The sequence below is a fragment of the Ambystoma mexicanum genome, chromosome 1q (genome assembly GCF_040938575.1).
Source record: "Ambystoma mexicanum isolate Mex_15411 chromosome 1q, UKY_AmexF1_1, whole genome shotgun sequence".
Taxonomy (NCBI): domain Eukaryota; kingdom Metazoa; phylum Chordata; class Amphibia; order Caudata; family Ambystomatidae; genus Ambystoma; species Ambystoma mexicanum.
The window spans coordinates 323,585,344-323,605,381 of NC_090922.1; the positions used below are offsets into that span (position 1 = coordinate 323,585,344).

Here is a 20,038-nt window from a genome sequence, read left to right on the forward strand (position 1 = left end):
TACAAGATGAAAAGAAGGAAAACACAAAACCGTCACCTACCACAGCGATACAGTCAAGGCAGCCTGCTCCACCAAGATATCCGAAGTGGAAAAGCAGCGCCGACGCATTTAGAGACGTAGTAATAGAGAATTTCAGGAGAACGCTGAGAATCAAGAGAAGCCCTCATGAAGATAACAACGAACTTAATGATTACCTGGACAACACAGCCCATCTTGGAAACAACATATGGTACCAGCACATGAAGGAAGTAGGGCGAAGGCAGTCGGAAGGTGAATGCTTCGTCTGTGCTCTACTACCATACAGCATGGGAAAATCCAAGATCTTCGTGGCTGTAGAAATTGATGTCCCTACAGCACACTGTATGTCACACGTAGCAATGTGTAACACCAGAGGGCAATTTATGGGAAGAGACGCCTCGTTGATATGGGCCAACGAGAAGGATTACCCTGTTGAAGACGGTTTCGTTCAGGACATCAAAACAAGAAACAGTGAACACACCAAGAATCATGTGATTAGATATGAGAACCCTGACGTCAAAGGATCAGGAATAAGATGGGAAATAAACTCAAGACTGAACATCCAAGGAAAAACTGCAGAAGAGGCTCAAATATGGAATAACAGAGGCCAAATGCAGATCTGGGGGTCAGCGGTCTCCCCAAATGGATGGGAAGACGGCGTAGTAGTCTGCCGAGCATGGATGGTCCTTGGAGCCTGCCGAGAAGCAATAGAGAATTTGCAAAGGTTATGCAAAACTCTGTGGCCAAAGTTGGTAAAACTGTTAACATGGGTCGAAGATAGAGGAGGAACCCGGCAAATAGTACCACTGGAAAGTCCAAAACTGTGCCTCTTAAGTAACGGCACAAGGAAGATGGGAGAAAATGTAAACTGCGGTAGAATCTTTGAAGCTCCAGGAATGACACAAGGTACTGCAGTCATCATGGACCATTACTGGGCGTGTGGATCCAGGGCATACATAAAACTGCCAAAAAACTGGGGGGGCATATGCACAATTATGAACGTCCACGTTCCTGCACTAGTGATTCCAAAAAATGACCTAAATCTGGACAGTTTCCCGAAAGCAGATGCTCATCTAAGGAGAAGGAGATCTGTGGAACTGGTATCCAGGATGAAGAGGGAAAACTACTTTTCTGCCAAATCAGAAGAGGCATTCCATGCAATCCCATACGAACACAGGCTGTTCAGCCTGACCTCAACAGTGTTCGCCACGATGCTCTTGCCACATGTCCAAGTTAGAGTGAATGCCAAATGGTTGCAAATAACCAGATGGGAGTTGTTGCAGACCATCAATACCACTATAAAAAGATTCAACGCGATCAAAGAAGAACTAAGAGCAATTAGACTGATGACCCTCCAGAACAGATATGTGCTCAACATGATCACAGCAATGGATGGAGGTGTTTGCGCAAAGATCGGAGAATCGTGTTGCACATTTATACCATCACACGATGAAGAAAATGGAACCCTCTCGGAGACCATAAGCATGTTGACAACTCTAAAAAACCAGATGACCGATGAAACGGATGAAGTGGACGATGACAGCTGGTTTGGGAACCTATTCTCATGGGTCCCGCAATGGATGGCTGATATATTCAAGTTCCTGGGTGCCCTGCTAGCCATGGTACTGCTAGGATTCTGCGTTATCAAGATAATAATCAAACAATGCCAGAAAACTGCAAAGAAAGCCATTGGGATGAAAATTATGGTCGATGTCGAGCCAGGCTGGAAGCCAAGAGACCGGACAGATGAAGAAATCATGGACTTTGTGAAGGCCAGCGAATTTGCCCCAGAAGGAACGAAGTTCACATATCCGAAAAAGCAAAGAAGGTATGAAGGAAAGTGGATCTACTGCAGTCCAAACGGACAGTGGCAGTTTATGACCTGGAACAAAGATGAACACGTTAAAACAGCTCGGAGTTTGAAAGGCGTGATAAAAATATGGACTCCAAAGACGCACATGTTCACGCCTTCATGTACCAATCCTGAAGACGATGAACAAAACACTGAAGAATCAAAAAAAACAGAGGAGAAGAATGAAGCAGAAGTGGTCGATGAACCGACCAGAGGGGGGAGTGTAAAGGAGGTCCCAGACATGACCTGCACCCCTGCCCCTCATTTCGGGCTACCAAGAGGGTACTCACCAAGGTACGTGACGTATGAGGAGCAAATGTACCGACAGAGAGCCGCACTGGGACTCTGCCCTGTGTACATAAGAAGATCCGTACCGGTTGAAGCAACCATAACCAGACAACCCTGGGCAGCACGGTACCCTATCAGACAACCATACCAGCCACTAATATGAAATGAGGAATACCTACACACGGTCCACAAAGAGACCCCAAGAGCCGTAATGGAGGGCCAGTGGAAATGACACAAGGGCCTGAACAGACTCATGAATTAGCAAAAGTGGCTATTGAAGACAAGCACACCAGTGCGAGTAGCTACGAAAAATAAATGTAATTGACGCAGAAAAGAGACCATGTTAAAACGTAAGGAAATGGTGCTACGAGACAAGATGGAAGCAACCGCCCTGTTAAACGTGTGTAAATAGGCTTGAAACGCAAGATGCTAAGAAATCGATACTGCTTGCAATGCTTAGTAGAAGATAGAGCGGCAAGCGCCAACCATATATCTACCTCATTAAGGCACATTTTACAAGTGCGACTCCATTTTGTAAAAGCAGAAATGTACCCAGGCGGCCAAAGGCCTAACAGGCCAAGTTTCGAAACACAGCCAAAGGCAGGAGAAAGAGCGGAATCGAAACTCAGCAAAGAGAGGCTCATGCCTAGGAAATCGAGGTCAACCAGAGAAGGGGAGGAAAGCATGAGCTCACAAGACTCCAACTACAGAGTATACCAGCCCGCCCGTGAAGGTTAAGATAAGAGAGGCCCATGCAGGTGGCTAAGTAGACACAGAATTAAAAGCTGGAAACTGAAGCAGATTCACAGTGAACCAGCACGTGACCAGCCAGGCGTGAAGAAGTACCACTGTGTTGTCATCCAGAACCCGAGGATGCCATAACTTTTCCTGATAAGAGACTACAGTTCCGAGACCATACCCAGCCAACTAATTGACACATAGCCCTAAAACACTGATTGATGGAAAGAAGGAAGGGTGAATCTTGGGGCACTAGGCACCCGGGTGTCTATTCTGCATGCTGCTAATTAAAGTGGAGATTTATGTTTAGGGGTGTAACTTGCCCAATCACAATGGACCATGTAATCTAGGGTCCTATAGACACTGTAACCAATGGGACGTTGTACTTGTAGTGACGTCAATCACGTGTGATGTAGAGGGATGGGCATAGACGCCCACCCGATAAGAGTTATCCAATCCACATGCTTTGTTTCCATATACAGATATAGCACCTATACTTAAGTTACCTTTTCTAACCAATTATATTGCATGATGATTTTTTATAGAAATTAGACGTCAGTGATGACGATTTTTGCCTATTAGAATTGCTGTTCTACCGAAAGTTGGTGGAAGTTGGGTCGAGACAGGAGATCGCTACAATGCTGATTCCCATTTGCTTCCCTGTTTGATGTACATGTCATTAAACAGACTTCCCTTTGCCAAACTACTGAGTCCTCATCATTGAACTGTGTTGGAGTAAGTGAATCCTGCACCCTCAATCCTCACATGGTGCAGCTATCTTGTTTACAGGTTCCAGAGGGTGAGCGCTGACCTATGGGCCCGTCAGTGATTTCCTCCCCTCGAGGACAGGATTACCCAAGGTTTTAGGCCCATTGTAGTGCATATCAAATTTAGAGGTCATGAAGTTGGAAACTCGGAAAAGCTACTGGAAAAGACATCCAGTGTTGTTCATGCCAATAACTGCAGTTGCATGCAATCGGGCCCCTTGAACGACTGACCCCGCCATGATCCCCTCGTGTCCGAATGCATGTTGCCTCCCTTCCCTGAACTGTTATCTTTTAACAACGTTTCCTCCTTTTGCTTCTTCTTTCTCTCCACTGGTATTGAATGCTGGGTAAGATCATCTTTACATCCACGTTTTATTCTGCCTACCTATCTCGCTTGAAGTCTCTCTTCTGTTTTATGTCTGTGGTCTGCTACCCCAAATGGTGATCACTGTCTGTGTTCCTTCATCCTAGCAGTGGCTAGAGGTATGCGGATGACCTGAGTTAAGAGACTGAGAATGGGGTGGGGCCCTGGACATGGTACCTCTGAGTTAGAGTTGTGGAGCGAGCAGCTTCCCCCAGCTCCCAGGCTCTCCTGTACCTCACCTCAATTTCTCATCCCTGATATGTGACTTTGTTACAAGAGCCAGATGGCACACCTGCCTCATGACCAATAATTCGGCCATGTTGGGCTGTGGTACATCCATTTCACATGAGCCTGTGGGCACCATAGCTTAAAATATACTGTGATGAAGTGTAGAAGCCACACAGATGCACTGAGAAAGTACTCAGAATGCACTCTGGAATTGTTCATACTACATTATATTTCTGGAATATCAATAAATATGCATAAGCACAAATGCAATTTTTTTATTTCATTATCATCATCATCAAAAACTTTATTTCAGAGTTTAAGCCATAAATGTATTTCACAACAAATATAAAACATCACACATAATTTAAGCATAGAACATGTCATCTATAGTCAGGTTAAATTAATTTAAATCAAATTCTGTAGCCCTGAGGTCCAAGGTTCATCCCATTAGGTGCTGTATTCAATACATGAACTTCACAGCATGGGTTTCCGGGATGTCTTTTGCTTTCCATTGTGCCATTTACTATGGCAGTTTGGTCCAAAAGCGATCACCCAGAATCATTTTCCCCACAGGGACTGTGTTTGCTCCCTAACGCACAGACCACTGTAACGTAGTTTCCTGTAAATGGGTACTGAGTTCTATTGTACGGCTCGCTGGTGGCTTGCATCTCCCTGCAAAACTCAAGATTCCCTTGGCCATGGCTGGGTCTGTGAAGACAATTTGGACAGAATCAAAGACATTTTCCCCCTGTTGACAGACCCTGGTACACCTTACAATTTGCACCCGAGAAACAAAAAGACAGCCCCTTACCACACTGATCCATTGTGTACACTTATTTATGAGTGCCTCCCTGTAGTCATAGTTGTTGGGGGGGCAGTTTCGGGACCTTATGTAGGTATAATGACCCCCCCTACATAGGCTCCTTTTTGCTCTGCTTGATTTAGCAATTGGGGCTGTAATGGTGGGAAAAATTGAAGCCAGAGCTGCTTGTTGCCTTAGCACCTAAAGTCTTTGTCGTGGGTGCTCTGTTTGCCTTCAGATTCGGGGTCTGTGACGATGGAGGGGGTGAGATGTTGTGTGCTCTTGTTAGGGTCCAGGACCTTTGGACCCGATGAGGGCCAATTCCCTTTGCCAGTTGGGGCGCTTGCGATATCAGGGTCTGCTCTATTTCTATTGATATGCTTCTGCTTGCCCTGAATACCTCCAGAAGTGCTAGAGCAGTGTAGACTGTATTGGTACAGGTATCGCTATCTTTGTTTGAGTCCCTTGGTCCATCCTCTGGGCCATGTGGTGTGACCCCCTGGCCCCTCCCTTGGCAATGATTTCAAACAAGGAGAGGACTCATTTCTTCACTGTCAGGGGTTCTATTAAAACGATGCTGCATTGGCACACTTTGGACACAATGCCCCCATTGGCGAGCTGATCAGGAATACTCTATGCAGCTTGGTCGAGGGCAAGTGATGGGTAAGATGTTCCAGTGGCCAGTTGAAGCTCGCCAGAGGTCCCCATTGGCACAGTTTGCATCCCTTCTATCACTCTACCCCCTGGCAGTTTTCTCCACCCATCAGCCCCCCATGTAAGGACTTTTGCATACTTGGTGCATCAATCTTGGTCATATTTGGAATAACAGGAGTTTGGTGGAGCTCCAATGTGCGCTGACCAAGGGGCGACTGAGCTTTTTCTTGGTTTGCTAAATGGTCAATACACCCCATAGGAGCGCATGAGTTGGAACTGGAAATTGTCAAGAGCTCATTTTTGAAGAGCACCCCAGTAGGTAGTAGATCAACATTCATCTTGGGCGATTTTTATTCCAGTTTAGGGCCTTTTGCCTAAGGGATGGCTATACCTGGATGCATCATCAGTTGTACTGCTAAAAGGGTCTTCATAGAAAGGCAGGGCTCCTTTGCTTTCTCCTAATGTCCATTGGGGTTCATGGAGCAGGCAGTCCAATGATGCATCTGTGTCATGGCCTCCACCTTGGCCATGTTGTGCTGCAGGGGATGTAGGTCATAGATGTGTCTATGCTGCATGGGACTCTGGGTACAGTCAGCATCTTGCCTAAAAGCTTTGAAGGGGTGCACGGGAGAAACTGAAGTTACTTGATGCAGGGTTCTTTTTGGAGGGTCGTGATTTTGCATAAGGGGCCATTTACAGACGTATTGCCTGTGGTGGGATATTTAAGTCATCAGTTGTAACCAGTGTTGTCCAAGCTATCCCAGCCAATATATGCGAGTATCCCCACATAAAAACATAATCCTGTTGATTTTGCCATTAAAATTGCCATGCCAAAATAAAAATAAATGTCCAAACTGGCTGCACCAATGTAGACCAGTCCATACATGTAATAACACATATCATGTTTGCTATATCATAGATGCCCAGAAAAAAATATCATTACCCCCAACCCACTCCACCCACCAAAATCAGCACTCTGGGCGGGTACAAACACAAGTGCACACATATTCACTCACTCACACACACCCACATTCACACACCATTAATTCACTCGCTCATTCACATGCACATCCACTCATACATTATGCACTCACTCATTCATGTGCACACACATAACATACATTCAAATTAAAGTTCAAGGGCCTCATTACACGGAAGGCGGTGAGCCATGGCGCTATTAGCGCCATGGCTCATGCCGGTAAAATACCGGCACCGCCTTGGCGGAAAGGGGATTTACCGCCCCATTCCAAGGTTGGTGGGGCGGTAAATCCCCTTTCCGCCATTGCCCTTCCCCATTCCCATTTCTGCCCCATAGGGCTCTATGGGAATGGGGAAGGCGCTAATTACGGCACCGCAATTTTGCGGTGCCGTAATTAGCTCCGAGGTCCCTTAGCGGGTTGGTTTTTAACGCCTGCAAAAAGCAGGCGTTAAAACACCAACCCGCTAACGGACCTCGTAGTAAGGCGGTAATGGTTAACGGCCACCGTTACCACTAACGGTGGCCGTTAACCATTACCGCCTTCCGTGTAATGAGGCCCCAAATCTTACCTTCCGCCCAGGTACAAACTCTGCCCCTCGCCGCCTCCCACGATGAAGGCACTCTGTCTTCCAGGTGCAAAAACAGGAACGAGGAAGCACAGAGCGCTTCCTGGTTCCACATGCATACAGGAGCCAGAACGCCCCATCCGCAATGCCCCAGGCCATCTGAATGTGCAGGGAGGTGCTGGAGGCCCCCTATGCACATTCAGAGGTGCAGTTCCCCAGTTTGCATGTCCAATGGGCCATGCAAGGAATGGATGGCCTGTGGCCTTGCATGGTCCATTGGCCATGCACGCTGTGGAAAAGAACTGTCAAAGGGAAACTGTGTTTCCCTTTGACAGTTTAAGACGACTCAGGAACAATGGCTCAGCTGCAAGAAGCAGCTGAGGGAGCTCTCAGTGTTTTCATTGAGCTGGCTTGGCTCCTCCGCAATGGGTGGTGGTTCTGCTGTGTTGGCGCCTCTTCGCCCATTATGGACAAGCCACCCCTGGGTATTAGATTTTCAAAGAGAGGGCAATGAAGATTTTATTGCATGTTTACCATCTTTTGCTCGGGGTCCATTTAGTAATGGGTTATTTGTGTACACATATGTACATTAAAATTGGGAGTCTGTTTTTACTTGTCATTTGAAAGGAGAGAAATAGTCAGTTCGTGACGCATCTCTTCCAATCTTTAAATGATACAATTAGTCATGTGCATCAATCAACAGGAAATGTAATCACAAACATATAGAAAGATGGCAGATTAGTCTGACGCAGTATTTAAATACTGTTCATTTTAGGCTTTACTTCTGGACTTTTGTGAACTGTACAAGAAGCAGTGAAAGGACTTTCATAAATGGGGCTCCGGAGATCAACTTGGTGCCTTTTACAGGGAGAAATTAGCCACAAATACATGACAGCCCCGCACTGATGATTATTAGAAGTTATTTTCTGTTTTTGAATCTTGATCCCTTTATGGTTTCATTTGCAAATTGTGATCTGGTAATTTTTGCATTTTTGCGGCTATCATACCCTGAAAGAAATGAAGTCGAATCGCCTTTAAAAAAAAGTATTAAATCCCAGAATTCCCAAAAGCGGAAAGTTCACACTCTGCTCCATTTCTTCATTTGTTAAATTAATAGTGACACCAGAAGAAGCCTTTAATTTGAATATGTCGAAACTGAAAGTTTGAATGAGTTTCCTTTCATAGTTGCTGTGATACTTGGCAGAGTGCCAGTTAAGGCGTCACACACGTGTTGGTCAGGTGTAAAATGAAGAATTTCGAAGGACAAGGACACTCGCATCACAGCTTTTTGGAGTAATTATTTGGGACCATCTTTAATGACACTTAGCACCATAATGTCAAGTTCTAGTACACATTGGATTCAGCGGCTACAGATACTACTTTGCAAAATGTTTTTCAACTTGGTTCTGAGTTGTTAGTACTTGGTTATATTTTTATTGAGCATTTTTATAGAAAAAATATACTTAGAAATAGCACCAGCCATGCTAGACACATATGGTTTTCTAATAGAGAAACAAGAAATGCTTAAGGGTCTAAGTAGCTAAAATATGGTCACTGCATTTCAAGTTATCCCAAAAAGTATAAAAATAAAGAAACCTCCAAAAATGCCAGAAAACTAAAAACCATAGATCAAACCACATGAGTGTTTTTGTATTTGTTTTTGGTTTCAGTTGTATTCCCGGACCAATATTCCTTTGAAGACGTGGTGGGATGAGGTCGCCTGGTATAATTTCCCCAGCAGTCAGTGCAGCGGGCCAGTGTGTGGACACTACACACAGGTGAGCCTGATTTTTGAATGCTAACTTGATCGAATCCATGTTGCTTCAGGGTTTGCTGACAATGGTTGTTTGTTTCATTTGTAGCTGGTTTGGGCCAGGACACAGTACTTGGGCTGTGGGTATCTCAATGGGTCCCGCTGTCCCGGAACATTCACCTATGTTGTTTGCAACTATGGACCTACGTAAGTAAGATGCTAACCAACACAATAGTGTGTACATGTACCACAGCCCTCTAGGCACACAGGAAGATGAAATAAACTAGCAACCCCTGCAAATGTGGACATGTGAAATGCAGGTGTCCCGCTGCCATTGCCCAAATATTGCACGTCCATACAGGCGAAGCCCCCATCAAGCTCTCATTATGTCACAACATGTTACGCTTTGTGTATCTTTGACTACCAGAGTGCGGAGAATGTGTATGCATAGCCATTATGGGTGCAATTTCATGTAAGTAACATGCTCATTTAAATGCTAAAATATAAAACTGTACTATACCACATGATTGACGTGTGTTTCCTTATTCTCTGTCTTGAAATGTGAAATGAGAGCTAGAAGTTAGATAACATAGTTTGCTCAAATCTGAATCTTTCCCTCGTTGCAGCGGATTATGTCTCGGATTGCAGCTGGGTTGGGGGGGGGCGGGGTCTATGAAAGGGCTGCTCTATTAGGACTTTGGGAGTGTTCTGGAAACTTACATTTTGAAAAAGTACTGTGATGATACAGACACGTTCATTAGGGTTCAAGCCAGGGGTGCTGCTAGGTCTGGAAAAGATCTGGGGCTACGCTAATGTCACGACTGTCGGGACTCGTGGCGAGCTAGCCTTTTGGTTGTAGTCCCTGAGCTTCTATCTGGGCTACAACCAAAAGACCCGGGGCTATAGCCCCCTCAGCCCCTCCTCTAGCAACGCCTCTGGATTCAACTTCAAGCTCCACTTAGCTGCATTACAAAGGGAGGGGTTCCAGCAGCTGAACAGAGAACACGGGCAGACCCACCTGTCTGACAAAGGGATCCATTGTCCTAGCTAGTCCCGAAGGAAGAGTGATCCTGCAGCTTGCTGGCACGATGTTGCGCTTACCTGCGGTGTACCTGAATTGCATGGTTATTTTATGATCAGAAAGTAAATAATCCTTGTGGGCCACAAATGCGACTCGGGGCTCAGGAGCACCCACACCGAAGAGGACTAGCATCAACAGAGTGGAGGATTCTGCAGTCCTGTTCTGCTGTGAAGAGGCGTTGCTGAGGGGTGGCTGGGAGACCATAGCCCTGGATCTTTTGGTTGTAGCCCCGGATAGAAGCTCAGGGCCTACAACTAAAAGGCTAGCTAGGCCGAGTCCCGACAGTGCCAACATTAGCTTAGCCCCTGATCTTTTCCAGACCTAGCAACACCCCTGGTGCTGTGCAGTGCCAATAGAGCCTATGGGCCCTATCAAATATTCCACAGGCCCTGAGTTTTTCATAAAGCTGTACGCATCGTTCCCTGTAGTAGCACTGCTGTTTTCCCAGGTTTCCATGGACTGTAGTCGTTGGTTACTCTCACTTGTTCCTATTGTTCCCCTTTGCCATGACCATCGATCGGAATCATGTCTCAGAGCTTGGAAAGGCCCTCTGTTTTCACTGCGGCTCACACCTGCTTAACCGCACCCAACACAGCTGTTTGCACCTGTCATAAGTGCCCTTGTACCCCACAGTCGGCCTTCATTTTTTCCGCTCTCAATACCCTTGTACAATAATACTTTGGAGTCCAGTGTGACGGGCTGCGTTTCACTCTTTCAGCTGCGTGCTTAGCCTTATTCATTGCACAGAATCACAGGGTGGAACATTCTAGGAGCATGTATTGAGAGAGACTGTCTGAGCCGCCAGACGTGTTCTACAGTGCACAGAACATGTGTCAGCCTCCCGGTAGGTGGACATTGCAGGACACTGGTGCGCAGGGGTGTTGCTAGGTCTGGAAAAGGTCTGAGCCTACGCTAATGTCGGGACTGTCGGGACCCTGAGCTTCTATCGGGGGCTACAACTGAAATACCTGGGGTTATAGCCCCATCAGCCCCCTCCCCTCTGCTGGTGCGCAAGTTCTACTTCGATACAGTGATCTGCTTATGGTGTTGCGGTCCTGTGGTACGTTTTCAGGTTTTTTCATTTCCCTAGGACCTGATTTTGTTGACACGCATTGACTTTACCTGTTATTTGGCGCATAATTCAACTAGTGCATGTTCACAGAAAGAGAAAAACCACATGGCATATTTCCGGTTTCTCAGTCATTCCCTAATCAAAAGGTTGGGTGGAGGCACTTTTGTCAATCCTCTATTTCAGCACCCCTGCACTCCGGTATTATATAGTTTAAGTATGCACCCCCCCTCCCTTGTTCTATCACAGTTTCCCACCATTACCACACCCTATCACACTGAATAGAAAATCTGGGACTGCATGGGCCAATCCTGTTGTTCCACCCTCCTGCTTGATGTGTGTGTCATGGCCATGGGACCTGCAAAACACTTGTTACGATTGTAAAGGTTCACAGTAAGGTTCAATTATTCAGGTCAGGCTCCAACAAGCACTTCAGGTTCTGGATTCTCCCAAACCTTATCTTCCTAGGGCTGTGAACTTCGTCACCCCCACAAGGACATGATCTTGTATGTGTAACACATGATGTGTACACCAGGCACCCGTACCTCTTACGCTAAGTTCTGTTATGTTGTGTTATTGTAGAGGAGCAGTTAGACACTTTCTCACTAGTTTCCACCCCCTCACCACCGTCATACTGGAATAGTCGGGGAAGAGCAGTAAATGGGACCCCCTGTAATGTTCCCATAGTGCATTGAGGGTATGAGAGACTCTATGCACTCAGACAGCCATACAGAATGTACCCTCACTTTGAGCCAATGCAAGGATGCCACATGGAAGGATGTCAGCACGCACCTATGGATATCATGGAACATTAACTGAAATCTGATGAGGGCAGAGTGTTGTCATAAACAAGATATATGAATCTTTGCTGAAACCATATGAAAATAGACAAACCAAGGCTGCAGAATCAGGAGACGCAGAAGAATAGTTCTGTTTGCAGAACCAATGATGAGTCAAGGTTGGCCCAGAACTAAGGATGCTATTTTTTTTAATCAAAAACTTTATTTGGTTTTGAAAACATGCATATAACATTACAAGTATCCCATCATAACAAAGAAGGGGGAGGGGGGGGGAGGAGAGGGGCTAAATAGCTCCAGGGAAAGGGAAAAGGAAAAGAAAGCAAAGAAAACAAAGAATGGGGCTTTAATTCTCGGGGTCATCAATTCTGCGGTGAGGAGGCTCGTGAGGCAGTTTGTGCGTTCCAGGTTCGCTAGCCTGGCGTCGCCCGCCGATATGTCTCGTTACACTCGTTACACTCGTTACATCTCGTCTGGGACTCAGTCATCCTCTTCCCATCTCTGCCATATCTTGTCTGCTTTCTGCGGGCACCCCCTTGCAGCATACACCCTGCGTTCCATTATCACGCAAATGTCCACATCTGTGACCCACTGGTCATAACAGGGTGTTCTCTCGGATCCCCATAGCTGCGCAATGTTCCTTCTGAGGACTGCTGTTGCGGTCGACCAGAGCAATTTCTCGTAGCGGGTCAGATCACTTTCGTCGGAGATCCCTAACAGGAGTTGTTTTGGTCCCCTTTGCACTGGTTTGCCCATGGCTCTGGATAGCTTGTCACAGCATTTCCTCCAAAATTGCTGTATTTTGTCACATTCCCATATAATGTGGAAGAAGGTGCCCTCTTCCCGTTTACAGCGTAGGCAACGCGCGTCCGGGATTCTGCCCCAGCGGAAAAGTGCCACTCTGGGATAGTAGATGCGGTGTAGGATTTTAAGTTGCACCAGCCGGAGTCTCGATGAGATGGCCACTTCCCGGGGATACATCAGTGCTTCTGTCCAGTCCTCAGGTTGGAGCGAGCCCACGTCGCGCTCCCATCTGGCTTTCAGGCTGAGCAATTCAGGCGTAGCAAAGGATGTGATCACGTTGTACATGGTTGAGGTGACTTTGCGCTGTATACGGTCTTGGACAATGTTTCGTTCTATCGGGGTGCATTCCGGGATATCGCTGATGGTGTGACGGTGGACGTGCAGTGCGTGTTTCAGTTGGGTATAGTGGTATTCCTCAGAAGGAGGGAGGGCGAATTCAGAACATAGTGTTTCAAATGTGACCAGTGTCTCCTCCCTTATTACGTCTCCAATTTTGGTGATACCTCTACTGGCCCATGCGTGCCATTTGGGGAGTTTTAACATTTCGGGGAGAAATTTGTTGTGCCACAGAGGTTGGGCTAGAGTCAGTTTCGCGTCCCATCCTATGTGGCGATGCGCTTCCGACCAGATGCTTGTGATGCTAGTGTCCATATCTAGAGCTGGTCTGCGGCCCCGGCCGCGATACAGAAGTTCCAAGGGGGCAGCTCCACTCTGGGAGTTGATCCTTTTGATGTGCGGCAAATTCCTGTCCCCATGGAGCACGTCGTTCACCACCGCCATCTGGCTGGCCCAGTAATAAGTTTGCAGTCTGGGCAGCCCAATCCCCCCTTCCCAGATGGACCTTTGCAGGGTAGAGAGGGCAATCCGCGGATGACCCCCGCTCCACAACAGCTTTCTGAGGATGCGGTCTATCTTCAGGAATTCCTGGTGTGGGATGTGTAGTGGAGCGTTTTGCAAGATGTACAGAAACTTTGGGAGTGCAATCATCTTGAATAGGGCTGCTCTGCCCATCAGCGTTAGTGGCAGGGAAGACCAGTGGCGAGTGTCCTCCGCAAACCTTGTCACAACCGGGTGTAGGTTCAGCGATGTGTAGTCCATCAGGTTCTTCGTGATGATTACCCCCAGGTATTTAATCTGATCTGTCACGACCTGGTAAGGGCAATCCGCGGGGCTAGCAGCTGCCACGTTGCTGATGGGAAAAAGGGTGGATTTTGACCAGTTTACCCGCAAGCCACTGAAGTCTCCGTATTCCTTCAACATCTGTGTGACGCGGTGGCAGGAGTTGCACGGGTCTTTCAAATATATCAGCAGGTCATCCGCATAGAGAGATACTCTGTCTTCCCATGTCTCCGACCAGCGGAACCCTTCCCAGAGCAGCGTTTCACGTAGGAGGATAGCCAAGGGTTCTATGGCTATTGCGAAGATCATTGCTGACAGGGGGCAGCCCTGTCTTGTGCCTCTGCCCAGACTAAACGGATCAGATTGCCAACCGTTAACCTTAGTCCTGGCCACCGGCCCGCTGTACAGCAACTGCACCCAGCTCATGAAGTTTTCTCCAAACCCCATGCGTCTCATTATGTCCCAGATGGCCTCCCATCTCACTGAATCGAAGGCCTTCTCAAAGTCGATTGATAGTAAGGCCAGCGGCCCTTGAATGCTGTCAGTTTTTTCCAGTGCCGCATGCAGTCTGTGGAGGTTCATGCGCGTCGATCTCTGGGGCATGAACCCACACTGGTCCGGATGGATCAGCGCTGTTATCACCTGCTGTAAACGGTCCGCTAGCAGCTTAGCTAGAATTTTCGCTTCGCTGTTTATGAGTGAAATTGGCCGGTACGAATTGCAGCTGTCCGGGGGCTTGTCCGGTTTGGGCAATACTATTATCGTGGCTTCTCTCAGGTCTGGGGATAGAGTACCCCGTTCTTTTGCATGCTGGTACATTCTCAGGAGATGTGGGGCAATTACGTTGGTCCCCACCTTCCGCCATAGTTCGATCGGAAAGCCATTTGGGCCTGGGGATTTGCCAGATTGGAGGGCGGACATCGCACAAGCCACTTCCTCTTCCGTTATATCCCTGTCCAATAGTTCTTGTTGGGTCTCGTCCAAAGTGGGAAGGTTAATTTCATCTATTATTGACGTGTTCATGCAGGTTGTGGGCTCTTTGTAGAGATCAGCGTAGTAGTCAGCGAACCCTTGTGAAATGGCTTGATCCGATAATAGTGGCCCTGCACTCCCCCCCTGTAACTGATGCACGTGCCTGCTCCCCTGCTCCTTACGCTCCAGCCACGCTAGCAATTTGCCAGCTTTATCGCCTGTTTCATAAACACGTGCCCTCATTGCTGTGTGTGCTTGTTTGGCGTTGTCAAGTGCTGTGTTCTGGAGCAGCTTCTGTGCTCGGAGTAGGGCTCGGTTCGTCTCAGGCGTGTCCTGGGCAATGTGGGCTTCCTCTGCCAATTTAACTTGTTGTTCTGCCTCGTGTACTTTGAGGAGGTGTTTCTTCTTATGTGCGGAAGTCCATGAAATGAGTTCCCCCCTTAGAACTACTTTATATGCCTCCCACAGTAACCCTGGATCTGCTGCAGACTCCGTGTTTAGCTCAAAATACGTTTCGGTCGCCCCTTGGAGTTTTTCTACCAGGTCTGGGTTTCCCAAATAATAATTATTCAGGCGCCAACTTGGCGGGGGTGTCGGTCTAGAGGTCATAATTTTCAGCACCACTGGGGAGTGGTCAGAGATTCCCCTGGGTAATAGGTAAGCTTCTTGTGCTCTATGAAGGTCTGTTGAAGGAATGAAGAAATAATCCAGTCTGGAGAGCGAGGCATGCGCCCCAGAGTGGAAGGAATATTCCCTGGAGTCGGGGTGGAGCTCTCTCCACACGTCACACAAGCCTAGGGCGTTCGTGAACGTGGCGAGTTTGGTACGTGTCTCAGGGTTTCTATTGCGTAAGTGTGAGCGGTCTAGGGTTGGGTTCATGACTTCATTAAAGTCACCTCCAAGTATCGTGATGTCGGAGTTATCCTCCGTAATCATGGGGGAAATGTCGGTGAGTAGTGGTGTTAGCAAAGTTGGTGGTGCGTAGGCAGCGAGCAATGTGATGGAGTTTCCCCAGAGCGTGCCTGTCGTGTGTATGTACCTGCCTCCGGTGTCTTGAGTCACCGTATTCAGATGGAAGGGGAGGTTTTTATGTATCAGGATCAGGACACCTCGTGAACCCATTGTGAAGCCCGCATGGAGTGCAAGTCTGTAGTCAGTGCGTTTGAAAAAAGAGCATTCTGTGCCTGCGAGGTGTGTTTCTACCAGAAAAACTATATCTGGCGTGTGCCTTTTCAAGTATTGCCCTACCAGTCGGCGTTTGATTACATTGCCGAGTCCGTTGACGTTCCAGGTCATGAGGTTAAGTGACTTGGTCTTGCTGGTCCCAAAGCTATTGGAGGCCATGACTATTTGTAGACGAGAAGGTATATGCCACTGGTGGCGACGCCTGGCGCCGGGATTCCGTGTGTTTGTTTAGTGCTGCCCCTATCTTGAACTTTCGTATCTCCCCTGCTTGTCTGGCCCCATTCATAACTAAACGTAACAAACCCATAACTACCCACCCTATACTCCTCCCAACTAGAAGCATCTGTCGCCCGAACATGAGAAACCAAGTTGTCAACTGGACAACTCACATGAAACAAACTACCTTAACGGTACAGGTGTCTACCTGTAACGCGGGTGTGGCTTGACTTTAAGTTTAAGAGAAACTCCAAGAAGGGACCTACCCAGGGGGGCTCTCCTTCTTGTGCCGTATGTTGGTGTTTTGTATGGTGGGGTGTCTCCCGTGGCTCAGTCGTATGCTGCGTTTGAACGCTCTTTCTCTTCGCTGCCGGCTTTGAGCGTTTTCAGTGTGCGTCCTGCTCTGCTTGTTGCTCCGGAGCTTCCTGCTCCCCTCGTTCCGGAGCTCTCCTCGGGGAGATTTGCCGTGACCCGGGTCGGACCCTGCCCCTCTGTCGTCGTGGTCTCGTGGACCAATCCCCTTCAATGTGTGCCTCGGCCCATTTCCAGGCTTCCTGTGGGTCTGTAAAATGCACTGTCGTCCCCTTATGGTGAATCTTTAGTTGGGCCGGAAAGAGAAGGCCGTATTTCACCTTCAACTGCGCCAACTGTCTTTTGAGAGGCTCGAAGGATTGCCTTGCGCGTTGCACCTCTCGGGTGTAGTCTGGGAAAAAGGCTATTCGCGACCCATTATGTGTAATCGACCCTTGGGAGCGGGACAATTGCAGGAGTGCATCTCTGTCACGATAGTTCAGCAGCCTGGCAATTATTGTTCGGGGCGGAGTGCCCGGTATCGGTCTGCCCGAGGGCATTCTGTGTGCCCTCTCTACCGAGAAAAACTTTGAGAAAGAGTAGGGTTCGAAAATGTCAGTGAGCCATTGTTCTAGAAACAGTTCCATGCACTGCCCCTCTTCCCCCTCGGGGAGGCCGAGGATGCGAACATTATTGCGACGAGACCTTCCCTCCCCCTCATCGACCTTGGCCTCTAGGGACTTCAGGCGGGCCAGTGCCTGGGACATCTGCCTGTTGATCCCAGTGACGTTATCTTCTACTGTTGAGATCCGGTGCTCGGCCTCACTCGTTCTGGAAGTTAACTTTTGTAGGTCGTGCCGCAGGAAGGAGACATCTGCTGCTATACTATCCATCTTAATCTCCATGGAGGAGCGCGAGCTAGCAATAGCCGCCATAATGTCCCGCAGTGAGAGAGGTTCATCCTCTGGTTGAGGGAGCGCTCGTGTTGTTGACGCCGCGGGAGCCGGGGCCGTGGCTATCGCAAACTGATCCATACTGCTTTGGGTAGATGCTTTTCTCTGCCTGTCCTTCCCCATCGTGCCGTGCGTCGAAGACCGCGTCTCCCACTAGGCCCAACGGCGAAAACCTGGCGGGGCAGGGCGCCGGCGGTGTGCTTCACCTCGGTGATTCTTACCCCAGTTATGCTCTGTTCCGTGGCTCCGCAGGGAAGGGCCAGTGCCCCGGGGGTCCGGCGGAGAGTACTCGGTGTAGTCCCTTCCCCTTTGTTGGCTTGCGAGACCCCAGGCGCTCCCCGGGATAGATGGGGTGGTTGGGGTGGGAAAGTCCCACTTACTTGCTTGCTGCTCCAGAGGGCGCTTTCCGATGCAGGCACACTCCTCACGCGGGGTCCCCTACGTACGGCGTCACCGGGCACCGCAGGCCATCCTGGACCAGGGCCGCCAATTGTCCGCAGTGATTAGCCCTCCAAGTTACGTAAGCACCGGTTGCTGGGGTGCCTGTGTGCAGGAGACCAGCCAGAAGGTGCCTGTTCTAGCTTCTCGTGTGATCTAGCCCCGTGGGTCTTCCTCGCCGGTGCGTGCGGACAGCCCGACCTCCGTCAGTCGAGCGTCCTTCCCGCTCACAAGGCGCCACCGGGTCCCTTCGCTCTCGGGGACAGCTCCGACAGTCTCACAACTCTCCTTTTCCCAGCGACCGGGTGTCGGGACACAGCATGGCACACCGCTCCGGGCTAGGCAGCCGAGGGTTCCTCCCCCTTCAGGAGTTCGGTCTAACACAGGGATCGGGCCGCGGCGGCCATTTTGAAGTCAGCTATTCGCGCCCTGCGCGCCGAATCTTCTCTGCCGTTCTCCTTCGCCCAGAGCAGGGTTCTTAGGGTGAGAATGCACACGGCGCTTCTTCTGGCATTCATGCAGCTAATCCTGAAGTTGCAAATCGTGTCGCCCCACCAAACAGGATAATTTCCTCAGGATGTTGTCGGCGGCAAGAGGAGCTCACGGAGCTCACGTCCTCTGCGCTTGCATGTTGGCCACGCCCCCCTAAGGATGCTATTTTGAGGAATAAGCACAGAGCACGAAGGGAGTTACATGGATAAGCTTTGAATGTGGGACATTCCTCATAGATTGAAGGAAACATCTGCAAGAGCCAAACTGCTAGTCAATTAAAAGTGTATAAAGTTCATATGAGATAGATTGAGCAAGTCTCTAGAAGCCCAGCATAATTATATCAAATAGCAGCAAACAAGAGAATGAAATGGAAAAATTCATGGTCTGCTAACACGTGACTTGCCTCAGACAAAGATAGTGGTGTGCTCACACTCCCTTGAAGGTTCCAGGCCATTGAACAGTCAACAAGGTCAACTACCAAAGGAAGACTTTTGCTTACAGCCTACCGATGAGAAATGATGGACTAATTGGGGAAATGTGGAGTACTCTGACGGGATTCAAACATAGACCAATCCACTGCTATTTTGTCTTATATCAGTACTGTAGGTATTTAGAGGTAGTTCAAGATGTGCCCTACAGATAAGGGGTAGCCAATGATGCACTAATCCTTATATGTTCTATAAGTAGATATATTCCCTTAACCAATCCCTTCCCTCAATAGGTTTTGTATTTTGCCACATAGAATGACATATAGGTTAGTTGTGAGTGTGCATGCATCTGTCCGATTCTTGTCAGTTCTCCCGGCTTTATTAAATGAGAATAAAGTAGTACTTTACCATATTCTTTGAGTCTGTCCGATTATTTGGTCTGAGATCAATATTTGTAATTCCATCCAGCACAAAAGAGGCTTCAAGGTGGTAGCACATTTAGGTAGCGGTGCAGGTAGTTGCGGTCTAATCGACCTAGACCAGATCCAGACCTCCGGATGCTTGGCTGCTCCTGCCATTAGCCAGAAGACCGTGGAGCTTTCTGTGAAGATTGGCGCACAAAGTCACGTGCACGAAGATTTGGTTGCCAGGCCCCCCTTCAATGAAATTCCTGTCCAGTCTCCGCAGGTGCCCCGTCGATGGAAGGCAAACTGGTCGGTTGAAGGAGAATCGATGCCGAGGGACTGCAGCTGAGTCACGGATGTAAGTAGAACAACGAAGGTGGCAAAAATAATTTGAGGGATTGTGTTGTAAATAATACCTATAAAACTAACAGGATATTTTGGGGAGATTATAAAGAGAAGAAGTAGATACCTCGATTCCTGGTTCCAAGGGGGCAGAAGGATATGCACTAATGTAAAGGCTCTAAATAGGGGTGTTAAGGATTCCTGAGGCAAGGCCCGCAGAAGGGGTCTGGTCTGCTGTCCATATATGTGCTGTCTGGTTGTGAGGGTGTGTGCTGCTTGCATACTGACATCTGCAGGCTAGTTGATCAGTCTATGTGTCACTTTGCCCGCCCGCAACAAGCAACCCCGTTGCCAAGCAATGCTTGGGTTCTCACGCACCTTCAGCTTCAGCCAATGCTAAATGACCTGAGAACTACATCACTACCGCCCTGGGCGAAG

General features: G+C 48.4%; 1 protein-coding gene across 3 annotated transcripts in view; it reads left to right on the forward strand.

Annotated features, from left to right (window-relative positions):
* Positions 1–20,038, forward strand: part of LOC138527863 (cysteine-rich venom protein pseudechetoxin-like) — a 369,308-nt gene that overhangs the window by 253,506 nt on the left and 95,764 nt on the right. For all 3 annotated transcript variants that reach the window (XM_069639201.1, XM_069639209.1, XM_069639192.1), the window contains 2 exons: positions 8,927–9,034; positions 9,119–9,216. In XM_069639201.1, coding sequence (XP_069495302.1) covers positions 8,927–9,034; positions 9,119–9,216 — 206 coding nt within the window. The remainder of the gene's footprint in view (positions 1–8,926; positions 9,035–9,118; positions 9,217–20,038) is intronic.